General features: G+C 41.5%; 1 protein-coding gene and 1 non-coding gene across 2 annotated transcripts in view; one reads left to right on the forward strand and one right to left on the reverse strand.

Moving 5' to 3' along the window:
- LTA4H (leukotriene A4 hydrolase) overlaps positions 1–6,714 on the reverse strand; it is a 44,182-nt gene extending 37,468 nt beyond the window's left edge. Inside the window, exon 1 of the mRNA XM_006888494.1 lies at positions 6,556–6,714. Coding sequence (XP_006888556.1) covers positions 6,556–6,714 — 159 coding nt within the window. The remainder of the gene's footprint in view (positions 1–6,555) is intronic.
- A 469-nt stretch (positions 6,715–7,183) lies between these two features.
- TRNAD-GUC lies at positions 7,184–7,255 on the forward strand. The gene has a single exon. It is a non-coding gene; the product is annotated as a tRNA-Asp (tRNA).
- The last annotated feature ends 5,460 nt before the right edge of the window (positions 7,256–12,715 follow it).

The raw sequence follows: 12,715 nt of genomic DNA on the forward strand, positions 1-12,715 counted from the left end.
AATATGATGTTCTTCTCCAAGTAACATGTCCAAAATATGTGAGGTGAAGCTTCACCATCTTTGCCTCCAAGAAGCACCCTAGTTGCACTTTCTTGAAGATTAGGATTATAGTTACAATGGCTTACTATCTATTCTCCCTACCTTGGATGTGTCAAATGCGTTAATGGTTGGCTACCCAATGCGGACAGAGAGTGGGGTGGAGCTCCCCGATTAAAACAAGCGTGGAAGGAGGAGTGGCATCCACTTCCGTAATAGTTTGTCTCCGGAAACCCTATGAACCTGGAGAGAGGATGAAAGGCACCCAAGCATCGAGGACTCTCCTTCATAGGGTCGCTATGAATCACCTGCGACTCGACGGCACTTAACAACAACAACAACTATCTATTCTCTCTACTTCGGGTAGGAGGGAGTTAGAAGGCCAAGAAAAGGTAATTTTCTTTTCACTTCTCTTTTATGACATATTAGTTAACTTCAGGAGATTAAAAAAAAAAGTGTCACACAATCACTAACTTGATTCCCACTGTTCTCAACCTCTCTGGAGCTAACAAATTTTTGTTGGGAAGAAATGCTTATCCTGGCTTAACTTTCCTTTGAGTTGTGTTGTGTGTTTTTTAAAGTTATCTCTAATAGTTTCTTGTGACTTAAGTGAAAATTTGCATAACAAATTCATTTTCCCAATCAATATCTCATACACAAGTTATTCTGTTTCCTTGGCTGTAATCCCTTCAAATTGCTCAGCCCTTGCCCCATTTCCTCCCTGGATTCTCCATTTCCATTCACTGAATTTCCCTGTCCCTGTCACATCATTTTTAGTTTTGGGTGAATTTGCTCTGTTGATTTCATATTGTTCTGAGGAAGACATCTGCTACTTTTCTTGTCTAATACTTTTCAACAGTTATTGAACTTCAACTAATGTGCAAGGTCAAGATATGCAAGCATAGCTAAAATTAGAAATAGTCTACTAATTGTTAGAAGTTATCAAGGGTATTACTTTATCTCAAAGGTTTAATGCCATAAAACAGGATGTACTTTCAAGCAGCTGGACAGCTGATATGCAAATATACTGGTTCCTTTTAAGAAATTCTGTGTCAGGTTGATGGCCAACTTCTTTTTATGAATCTAAGACTTTGGACCGGCAAAAGAAAAGAACACGTATGTCTTGGAAGAAGTATGTCCAGGGTGCTGTTTAGAGCCAATGGTGGTGAAACTTCATCTCACATACTTTGAGCACGTAAATGAGGTGGGAAGTGCTTAGAAAACAGGCATCATGCCAGGAAAGGTGGCAAGTCAAGAGAAAGAGAGGAAGACCTCAACTATTCCGATTGACAGGGACTGTAACAATGGGCTCCAATATGGTTAGGATGGCTCAGGATAAGGCAAGGTTACCCTATCCTGTGCTATGTTCTCCGCCTCTGAGACATTAGAACCAGTGGCTGAAGTCACAGTGTCAAACCATATTGTTCGGGGTCTTCCTCTCCTTCGCTGACCCTCCATCTTTCCAAGCACGATGCCCCCTTTCCATGTCTAGCTGCATGTCCAAAGTATGAAAGAGGAAGCTTCGTCATCCTTGCCCCCAGAAGCACTCTGGCTGCACCCTTTCCTGGACTTAGCTGTTTGTTCTTTTGGCAGTCCTTTAGATATTCAGTACTCTTCTCCAGATCACAATTCAAAGGCCTCAATTCTGCCGTCCTTGTTTACTGTTCAGCTCTCTGATGAGCAGGTGACTGAGAACACGGCCTGCATCAAATCACCTTTAGTCCTCAAACAGACATCACTGATCATCAGTATTTTGAAGCGGTCCTTAACAGCAGACTTCCCTAATGCAAGATAATCTTCTGATTTCCTGACTGCTACACGGGTATTGACTGTTGATCCAAGCACGAACTTAATGAGTTGTATGGCACTTAACAACATCATAATAATAATGATGATGAAAAATAAAACAAACATGTGAGTGTATAAATTGAAAACAAAAGCACCTTGGTTTGACTCACAGCTCAGCTATTCACTTAGTGAAAACTGGAGGGTTTACAGTAAGAAAGTCCTATGTTCAAGTCCCTGACTCTGTTACAAGTTACACTATCCTGAGCAAATAACTAAAATCTCTTTGCGTGAACAACTAAAAAAAAAAAAAAAAGATTCCAATAGAGGAAATGCTTGGAAATGATCACAAATTTGACTGTCAAATATCAGTATAAATAAACAACACATCAAATGAAGGTTTTAAAAATCTAGGTATCAGCTATATATTAGACGTTCTTTGTTCACATCAGTATCATGAACTCCACAAATTGAGAAAGAAGGAATCAGGTGATCTCCTTACTCAGAACTGACAACAGGTCTTCTCTGTTAGGAATGTTAGGTATGCTGTGGTGAGCTATGTTACTATTTCATATTCAAAACACAGCAAGAGCTATTGTAAGAGTTGTGTTGTTTTTATGTGCTGTTGAGTCACTTGCAACTTATAGCAACCCTATGTATAACAGCTCTAAACGCTGCTCTATCCTGTGCCAACCTCACTGTCTCTCACACACCTACTCATATTACCCCAGTCACTGAATCAATCCATCTTATCTGGGGTCTTCCTCTCCTGTGTTGTCCCTCCACCCATCCAAGCATGACGTCCCTCTTTATGGACTGGTCCCTCCTTGCAACATGCCCCCAAAGAAGGTATAGTTTTCTAAAGATGTGTTGCACTGGGAAAATCAGCTATCAAGGACTATCAAGCTATCTTTAAAGTGCTAAAATAAGTAAGGATATCAATTTAATGTAGTCAAAGGTGTGTTTGAGTCAAACAATGGTATTTTCAATTACTTCTCATGTATTTGAAATTTGGACAACGACTAAAGAAGACAGAAGAAGAATCGATGTCTTTGGATTATGGTGTTGGCCATGAGCGCTGAATATACCACAGACAGTAAGAACAAACAAGTTTCTCTTGGTACTCCTTAGAGGCAATCATGGTGAAATTTCATCTCACATACTTTTGGCATATCGACAGGTAGGCCCAGTCCTTGGAAAAAGAGAACATGCTGAGAAAGGTGGCAGTCAAGAGAGGAAGATCTTCACCGGGGTGAAGTGACATAGTGGCTGTAACAAGGGGTTAGAACACAGCAGAGACTGTGAGGATAGTGCAGGACAGAACAAGGTTCCAATTTGTTTCCATAGGATAACTGTGAATGGTAGCCAATTGGATGGGACCTAAAAACAACAATACTCCACTATGAATTGTAGTCAACTGGATGGAATAACAACTACTGTTGTTAAGTGTCATCAAGTAGAGTACAACTCATAGCAATCTTATGAAAAGAAAAAAAAAGATCTGAACCTAGTCCTGTCCTGTCCTGTCCTGTGCCGTCCTCACACTTGCTGACACACTAGAGCCCACTGCAGCAGTCACTGTGTCAATCCACCTCGTTGAGGGTCATCCTCTCCTTTGCCAACCATTCTGGCTACACCCTCTCCAAGATATATCTATTTGTTTTCTTGGCCATCCATGGGATGCTCAGTGTTCTTCTCCAATACCATAGCGCAAAGGCATCAATTCTTTTTCTGTCATCCTTATTCACTGTCCAGCTCTTGGATGCATAGCTGGGAATCGGAAAGACTACAGCCTGAATCAGACCCACCTTAGTCCTCAAATTGACATCATTACTCCTCAATAATTTGGAAAAATCCCTAACTACGGATTTTCCCAGTGCAATGGGTCTCCTGTTTTAAAATTTTTTTATTATTGATCTCAATGAAAATTTACAGAGACTTTGGATTTCCATTCACTCATTGTTGCACTTTTCTTCCCTCCCAACCCTCCCCTCCAGTACACTCCCCCTCTTGGAAAAGTAAAAATAAATAAATAAATAAATTGATTGGTTTACAATCCCTCCCCCCAGGTCCACTCACGCCTCCTTTTTTATAACAATACTGTTTTCTAATTTAATTCATCCTTTAATTAATTCATTAAACTTTTGAAAATCCTCTTTAAAGTGTTGTTTCAGTACTAAGAACTAGAAGTAAAGTCTCTCCCTTCAAGAATTCATAATCTATTAGAGGGAAAAAACATGCTAACTCCAAATAAAATCAAGTTTTTTTATTGTCATCAAATAAGCAAGAGTTACAAATACTGTTCTGAACTAAAAAGAATTTACCTTGCATAAAATCTAATACTAATTGCCGCTCTAATTCACTAAACTGACAGCAACCTTGTAGGACAGAGTAGAACTCTCCCACAGAGAATTATGGAAGCATGATGCCACATCTTTCTCCTTTGGACAGGCTGGTAGATTTGAACCACTACCCTTTCACTTGAAGCCCAATGTTTAATCCACTGTGCCACAGGCTCCTACAAGTTGAAGTCTCTTCTACAGAAAGTTGGATTTATGGGGAGACAATTTACTAAACAGACGTACTAACTAGAAACAATAACTTTTTTGCTCCCCCCAAAAAATTTAACAGGCCTTTTATTGAGAGGGATACCAAGTGACTGCCAGAAGGTCAAAATGGTGGGAGGGCAGACAAGGACAGTGCCTTTTTATAGGGGGTTTTAGGGAAGATGGTATTTTGCTCAGAATTTGGGGTGGGGGTCCTGTTAATTAACTTGGGTGTGGGCTTTTGTGATCAGGCTCAGAGCCTTATCAGGATGTAGTTGGCTGGTCTGGTCACCTTAGACATTATCAAAAGAATCAATAACTTTAAAAATTTTAGTTTTCCTAGATTTAGAGATTACAAAACAATTACCTAAGTGTTTAGAACAAAAGTGATGCTAAACGGACTTTCCTTTCCTAAATTAAGCATCCTGTTATTAATTTATAAAACAAAACTAAAGGTTTTATTTTCACAAAACAGATGAGAATGCAAAGCCATATTAAGTCATGCCAAACTATCAAAATTCTATTTTTAACAAATAAAAGGAAAGATGATATTTGAACAGAACCTTGTCCAGGCCTTGCCCAATACAGCTTCCACTGCAATAAAGATAGCATGGTCCTTTAAGGCAGCCAAAGTACAACTTACAAGGAAATATTTACTTTCTTACTGATAATACTTTCCTTTTTTTATGATACTTGTGTTGAATGTCAAAGGGGCTGACCTAGTTATTTCAAATCACCACTAGTCTAATAAAATGTTAGTGCATGAAAAGCACAAAAGTTACGAAATAGAGGCAGTTAAGAAAAAGAAAAACGTACCAGTCAAGAAAGAGGTAGGAGAGTTGCCAGCTCTTATTTGAACTTAGGATGCTGCAATACCGTTTGCTTCATTCACTTCCCTAAAGCCTACAACATACCCAATCTGAATGCCTATTTCTGTGGTTTTTGTAGATGTTAACACACAACATTGTGTAAAACACTAACTCCATCCTGACTTGATGAGGCCAGCCAACTTCGTGGCCATCATTCGACTCTTCACATGAAGGGTACAACCCAAATACTACCAAACAATTTGAATAAGAACCTTGAAAATAGGTTCTACAGTACAAATAAGTGAAAGGCATACCATGGATCTAGACAATCTGTAGCTATAAGAACAGCCAGAGAGCACCGAGAAGGAAATGTTTTCTAAGAAGCATGTTAAATACTGGCTTGATGGCATCGACTAATAAATCATACTGACTCAGCCTTTGAAAGCTTGAGAGCCCCCCAGTAAAAAAACCCATGGCCGAGCAGAAATCAACTCACAGTGACTCTATAGGGCTGAGCAGACTACTCCACAGGGTTTCCAAGACTACTCATGTTTAAAGATGCTGACTGTCGCATCTATCCCTAAGATTCGAACCCTCCACCTTCGAGGTTAGAAACCGAGGGCTTACCCATTGCCCTACCAATGTTCCCGTAGAGTGTCCCATTCACTCTTACATCACAGATAAGGTGATAAGACTCAAAGGCAGAAGTAGCTAGGGCCCGAAAGAGAAAAGGCAGCTGCCAGAGTTTGAGACGGCAGAGACTAGGAGCATCTGTGTAAGGCTTGGAGCTGGGATTTTATGGGGGCAACGAATGGCTGGGAAGTGGAGGCAAGAGGGCGAACAGCTGGTACCTGCAGATCTGCAGACGCGGGGGAGAGGGGCAGTGAGCAAAGAGAGGGTCAGAGATGAGCAAAATACGGACTCGGGGATTTTGATGAGACAGTGATTGAAGAAGATGTCCTGGGGACTGACAGACGTCCGGGGCCTTAAGAGGGGGCTCAAGACTGTGACTCTAGGAAGTGAGGGGCCACGGTGGGGACAAGGACTACAGGGTGAACAGACTGGTGCAAAAGTGAGCAGGGAGGATTAGATGTGGACCTGTGATCATGGCCTGGGGTGGGAGAACATAGGGAAGGAGATCCGGTCGTTTAAATGCACTTAGTGGTGCGGCAAGGGCTGTGGAGCAGCGAAAGCTAAAAAGTGGGGTCTGAAGAAAGGGCGCCGAACAAGGACCTGGGGGGTAGCGGAGTGACACCGAGGATGGCCGCAGTGGAGGGGCCTCAGTGCAGGGTGAGCAGGGGAGCCCCAGGTCAGCGGAGACAGGGGTCAGGGACGAGGGGCGGGGGTCACGGGACCAGGGGCGAGCGTCCCCTCCTCACCAGGCTGCGCAGATTGTCCTCCTGAGACTCCACAGTGAGGGCGACGGTCCCGGCCAGAGTCTGGCGAGTAAAATCGACGCTGCAGCGGAGATGCAGGTGCTTGGTCCGGCAGACAGAAGCCGGGGAGGCTAAAGAACACGTATCCACTGTCTCCCGCATGGCTCTAGTAAATTGACTGCACCCCGATCTGCACCTCGACACGGTTACCAGACTACTCACTCCTCTGAGAGCTACAGGAGGAGGGTAAGAGTCTAAGGAGTGGGCGAGGGGTTCGCGGTGCACTCTGGGAAAGAAAGTTTTTTAAAATCAGAAGAGACTGAGAACAGCGTGGATGGAACTACAAGTTCCGTCGTGCAGCGCGACAAGACATGCGCTTTGCTGCTTGGAAGAGTGGATGGAGGCGGGTGAGAGGTGTGGTAGTGAGTTCCTGCGTGTCCGCGCTTGAGTGCATGTTAGAGGAAAGATGTTCAGAAAATGGAGCTAGGTGATCTTACAGAAGGTTTTCCTCTTAGTTTTGCTCCATTTTAATGGAAACCACAATGACAGTCAAAAAAGAAATGAACATTGTTGTGAAGGGGCAGAAAATGAATAGATAAGGGCACAGTTTTAAAACCTCTTCCTGTGCAATTCCTCGTTAGTATAGTGGTAAGTATCCCCGCCTGTCACGCGGGAGACCGGGGTTCGATTCCCCGACGGGGAGGCACAGGAATGTTTTTCTTTACCCTCTCGAAAATAAAAAAAAAAAACAGTAGCAAAATTTTTAAAACCTAGTTACAAAAGCAGCCAAATTCCTGACTAGCTATCCCAAATGAGTTCAGTTCCGTCAGTTAAGCAATTATGTGTTTAATACTGAAAAATTTGTAGGCATTAAGCATCTAAATCAGGGGAAAGCCACATTCCCTATTTCATCAATTAAGGCAGATTAATATATAATGAGAAAATTCTGATATGATCATGCACTTCCCAAAATAGTAATGCAAAGCAAGAACTACTTCAACTCAGATACCTTTCCCTGAGAAAATGAGAAAAGATTGAAAGATAACTTGAATTTTTTTTTAAGTGGGACCAGAGAGTTTTAATGGGAGAAATTGAAGAGACCAGCTCTTACCTGTTCATGTAAATTTCCACTGATGGCAACCTATTAAGTGTCCGAGAATTGCCCCATATAGTTTCAAAGCCGATATAATATTTACAAAAGCAAACACATTTTTCTCCTGCGGGAGAGATTGGTTAGTTATCAGCCAAGAGCATTCAAAAAACTATGCCACCAGCTCTCTTGGACCATGTCTTGTTACTGTTGTTAGGTGTCCAGTGTCAACTGCCACTCATATCAACCCTATGAACAAAGGACCATCCTGAGCCCATTTGTTACAATCCCTGTGTCAATCCATATTGTTACGGTTTTCCTCTCTTTCACTGACCCATCACTTTTCCAAATATAATGTCCTTCTCCAAGGACTGGCCCCTCCTTAGAACATGCCTATCCTTGCTTCCAAGGAGCTCCCTGGTTTCATTTTCTCCAAGACAGACCTGTTTGTTCTTTTGGCAACCGTGGAATATTCAGTACTGTTCTCCAACACCACGACTTAAAGATACTGATTTTTCTGTCATCCATAGACATTGTCCAACTTTCAGATGTGTAGGAAGAAACCGAGAAAACCATGGATTGGATCAGATGCATCTTAGTCTTTAAGATGGTGTCATTGCTGTCTAGTGCTCTCCAGAGATCCCTGACAGCAGATTTTCCAATTGTGACTTGTCTTTTGATTTATTGATTACGAATACCAAGGATATTGACTATAGAGTCAACTGACTATTCCAATCTCTTCTTCATCTCTCACAATGTTGCCTGTTGGTCCAGTGGTGAGGACTTTCATTTTCTTCCAATTTAGATGTAATCCCTATCGAAGGCTCTACTCCTTGCTCTTCTGCAGGAAGTGCTTCAAATCTCTTCCTCACTCTCAGCAAACAAGGTTGTGCCATCCACATAGCGCAGGTTGTTGATGAGTCTTCCCCTGATCCTGATGCTACATTCTTCTTCATAGAGTCCACCTTCTTGAATGATTTGCTCAGCTTGCAGATTGAATCAGTATGGAGAAAAATACAGTTCTGATGCACACCTTTCTTGGTTTTAAATCATGCAGTGTTCCCTTGCTCTATTCGGACAACAGCTTCTAGGTCTAGGTCTATGTTTCACATAAGCTCAATTAAGAATTCTGGGATTTCTGTTCTTCTCAATGTTAGCCACAAGTTGCTATGATCCACACAGTCAAATGCCTTTTCATAGTCAACAGACATCCTTCTGGTATTCTCTGCTTTCTTCCAACATCCATCCAACATCAGCAATGATCTCCCTGATGCCACAGCCTTTTCTAAACCCTGCTTGAATATCTGGCAATTCTCTCTCAATGTAGCTCTAGCCATTTCTGAATAGTCTTCAGCAATATTTTACTTGTATATGACATTAATGTTATTACTTAATAATTTCCACCTGCTGAATCACTTTTTTTTTGGAGGGGGGAGAAATCTAAATCTCTTCAATTCAGTTGAACAAGTCTTCCAGATCTTAGAGCATATTAAATACCTGGAACTATTATCCCAAAGGCATGAATGGGAGACCTACTGAATTTTAAGTGTGTTAGCTTTATGTTGTAAATAGGAACACAATTCACCGATTGACTATGATTTGGCAAAACAGGAAAGTTAGACAATCATTAGATTAGTCCAGGAAGAAGATGCTGGTGTCTGATTTGTTAGGTAAGTGGGATTCACAGACCCGGGTGATTGAGAAGCAGCCTAAGGTGCTTCTCAATTTTTTTTTTTATTTCAGCGGCTGAGTAACCATTAACCACAGAGAGACTGTAAGAAGGGGATAGATGTAGATGCAAAGGTGCTAAATTTAGTTTGGAACATAAAGGGTTTGAGGACCTGATAGAGTCGAGATGTCTATGTGATTAAGTTGCCTGTAGCTCTAGAGAAGAGTCAGAGATGAGAACCACCATTCGTTGAAGTTGAAATTACAACAGTGGGTAAACGTAACCCAAGAGGAGTGTGTAGGAAAAGGAGCAGTTGAAACAGGCTAGAAGCTGGGTAAACACCAGAATGTAATAAAAAGGAATAGAGTGAGAAAAACCCACAAGAAAGTTAACCAGCAATGTCAAATGCATCTGCTGTTGTGGTAACTGTTAAAGTCAATTCTGATTCATGATAACCCCATGTGTTATGGAGGAGAACTGCTCCACAGAGTTTCTGTGCCTGTAATCTTTCTGGAAACAGATTGCTAGGTCTTTGGCAAAGCTGCTAGGTGAGTTCCAACTGCCAACCTTTAGTTTGTCACTTGCAAACCATCTGCACCACCCTTCTATTCCGTGTTCTGTGGTTCACAGGGAATTAAGTTTCCAAGACTGTTTCTCAGTTACTTCTATTATGTTGCTGTTGAGTCAGAACCAACTCACACAGCTGATCCGCCAGCAGGTTTTCAGAGGCTATGATGGGAGATTGTCCATCTTTCCTCCATGGAGCAGCAGGTGGATTTGAATTGTGTCTATGGGTTGGTGGCACAACTCCTTCTCACTATTCTATTCTGTTTTCTGTAATTCACGTGGAACTCCATTTTTGCCAAGACACTTAGTCTCAGTTGGATGGGCTTGCCAAATTTACCAAGTGTACTTATCCGAGCTACCACTAGGCAACCACTTCATTGAAGAATATTGCATGCTTTCTACCACTCATTGGCTACTTCGTCATACTATGATGATTTACATGTTGCTGTAATACTGTATGCTATAAAACTGGTTTAAATAGCTACATCTTGGAGAAGGTGCATACAGAATATTCCTTAGAGGGAAGAATGATGCAGCTTTATCACACAGACTTTAGGTATATTGCTAGAAAGGCGTATTCCTTGGAAAGGGACATCATGCTAGAAAACACAAACCCTCATATTTGCCAAGTGTACTTATCCGAGCTACCACTTGGCAAACACTTTATTGAAGAATATTGCATACTTTCTACCACTCATCAGCCATTTCATCATACTATGGTGATTTACATGTAATACTGTATGCTATAAAACTGGTTTAAATAGCTACATCTTGGAGAAGGTGCATACAGAATATTCCTTAGAGGGAAAAATGATGAAGCTTTATCACACAGACTTTAGGCATATTGCTAGAAGGGCATATTCCTTGGAAAGGGACATCATGCTAGAAAACACGGACCCTCAAAAAGATGGATTGACATGGTAACTGCAGCAATGGGCTCAAGTATGGCAGGGATGATGAGGATGGTACAGGACAGGACAGGACAGGGTTCAGATCTGTGGTTCATAGGTTTGATATGAGTCATACTCAATTGGATTGCACACAATTACAACATGACCAGAATTTCAAATACCAGTAGGGTAACCTGTTGTAGATACATTTCTGAGAAGCCTTGTTCTAGGTATTCAGTGATTCTCTAACAGAGATACCACAAATGAATGGCTTTTATAATCAGAAATTTATTTTTGTACAGTTTAGGCAACTGGGAGTCCTAATTCAAGGTGACAGCTCTAGGGAAAGTCTTCTGGTTCTAGGGACTTCCCATGCAGGAATGGGATCCAGAGGATGTGCTCCACCCCTTCATATTCTTTCTTGGTGAGGTTTCCCCTGATCTGCTCAATGTTCTCTCTTTTTATCTATCGAGAGAAGAAAAAGTGTTACAGACAAAAACTCAGAGAAATATCCTTTACATCAGATCAGGGCTGTGATGAAATTAAGGGTAATGCAATCTACCTATGTTTGGTATAGCAGATCTCAGAGGTCCTTTATGTAACTTCCACATGACTTTGTTCCTGGATTGTTAAGGGCTATTGAATTGACTACGATCTAGCAACTCTGTAAGTGCAAGAGCAAAACCTTGCCCTCTCCTGTAATATCCTCGTGATCTTTATTTTGTTCGAGCAATTATTGTACCAATCCCTATCATTGAGGGTCTTCCTCTCTTTCTCTGGCCCTCTACTTTTCCTACTACATACACTAATTTCGAAGGGACACAATTCAATCCATGTCCAGACTAAGACAAACTAAGAGGAGGAACTTGCAGATCTATTTCTTTAAAAGTAGACCAGTGAAATCTATATGAATAGTAGTGCATACTTTTTGACATAGTGCCCAAAGTGTGCCTCTAAGTTGTTGTGGTTGTTATGTGCTGTTGAGTCACCTGCAACTCATAGTGACCCTATGTACACCAGCTCTGAACCCTGCTCTATCTTGAGCCAACTTCATTGTCTCTGACACACCTACTCTTATTACCCCAGTCACTGAGTCAATCTATCTCATTGAGTGTCTTCCACTTTTACACTGTCTCTCCACCCTCCCAAGTATGATGGTATCCTTCAGGGACTGGTCCCTCCTTGCAACATGGCCAAAGTATGTCAGATGGAGCTTCAGAACCCTTGCCTCCAAAGAGCAGCCTGGTTTCACTCTCTCCAGGACAAGCCTGTTTGTACTTCCAGCAGTCCTTGGTATATTTAATACTCTTCTCCAGCACCAAAGATCAAAGGCATCAATTCTCCTTCTATCATCCTTGGCCATTGTCCAGTTTCTTGATGCATAGCAAGTGATTATGAAGACCATGGCCTGTCAGGTCAGAAGACCTCAAAAAAGGGAAGAGTTCAGAATACAGTCAATCTTAATGCTTAATGGATGGATTAAGCTTTCAAGATCTTCATTTGCTCATATGTTGCTGTTGTTGTTGTTGTTAGGTGCCATCAAGTTGAGTATAACTCATAACGACCTTATGAACAAAAGATCTGAACTCTGTTCTATCCTGTGCATCTTCATACTTCCTGACACCCAAGAGTCCATTGTGGCAGTCACTGTGCAAATCCACCTGGTTAAGGGTCTTCCTTTACTTTACTGAACCTCCACCATTCCCAGCATCTTGTCTTTCTCCAAGGAATAATACTTTTCCATTTCTTTAGGTTTTTTATTATTTCTCACAGAAGATTTTTTTAGTTTGCTTTGTAAAGATCTTTTGTGTCTCTAGATAGGTTTATTCCTAAGTATTTTAATTTGTGGTTGGCTATTGTAAATGGTAACGCTTTCTTGGTTTTATTCTCTGTGTTTTCTTTGTCATTGTCGAAGAATCCTATTGACTTTTGTATATTGATCTTGTA

This window comes from Elephantulus edwardii, unplaced genomic scaffold, assembly GCF_000299155.1.
Source record: "Elephantulus edwardii isolate Elephantulus edwardi_28Jun2011 unplaced genomic scaffold, EleEdw1.0 scaffold00068, whole genome shotgun sequence".
Classification (NCBI taxonomy): domain Eukaryota; kingdom Metazoa; phylum Chordata; class Mammalia; order Macroscelidea; family Macroscelididae; genus Elephantulus; species Elephantulus edwardii.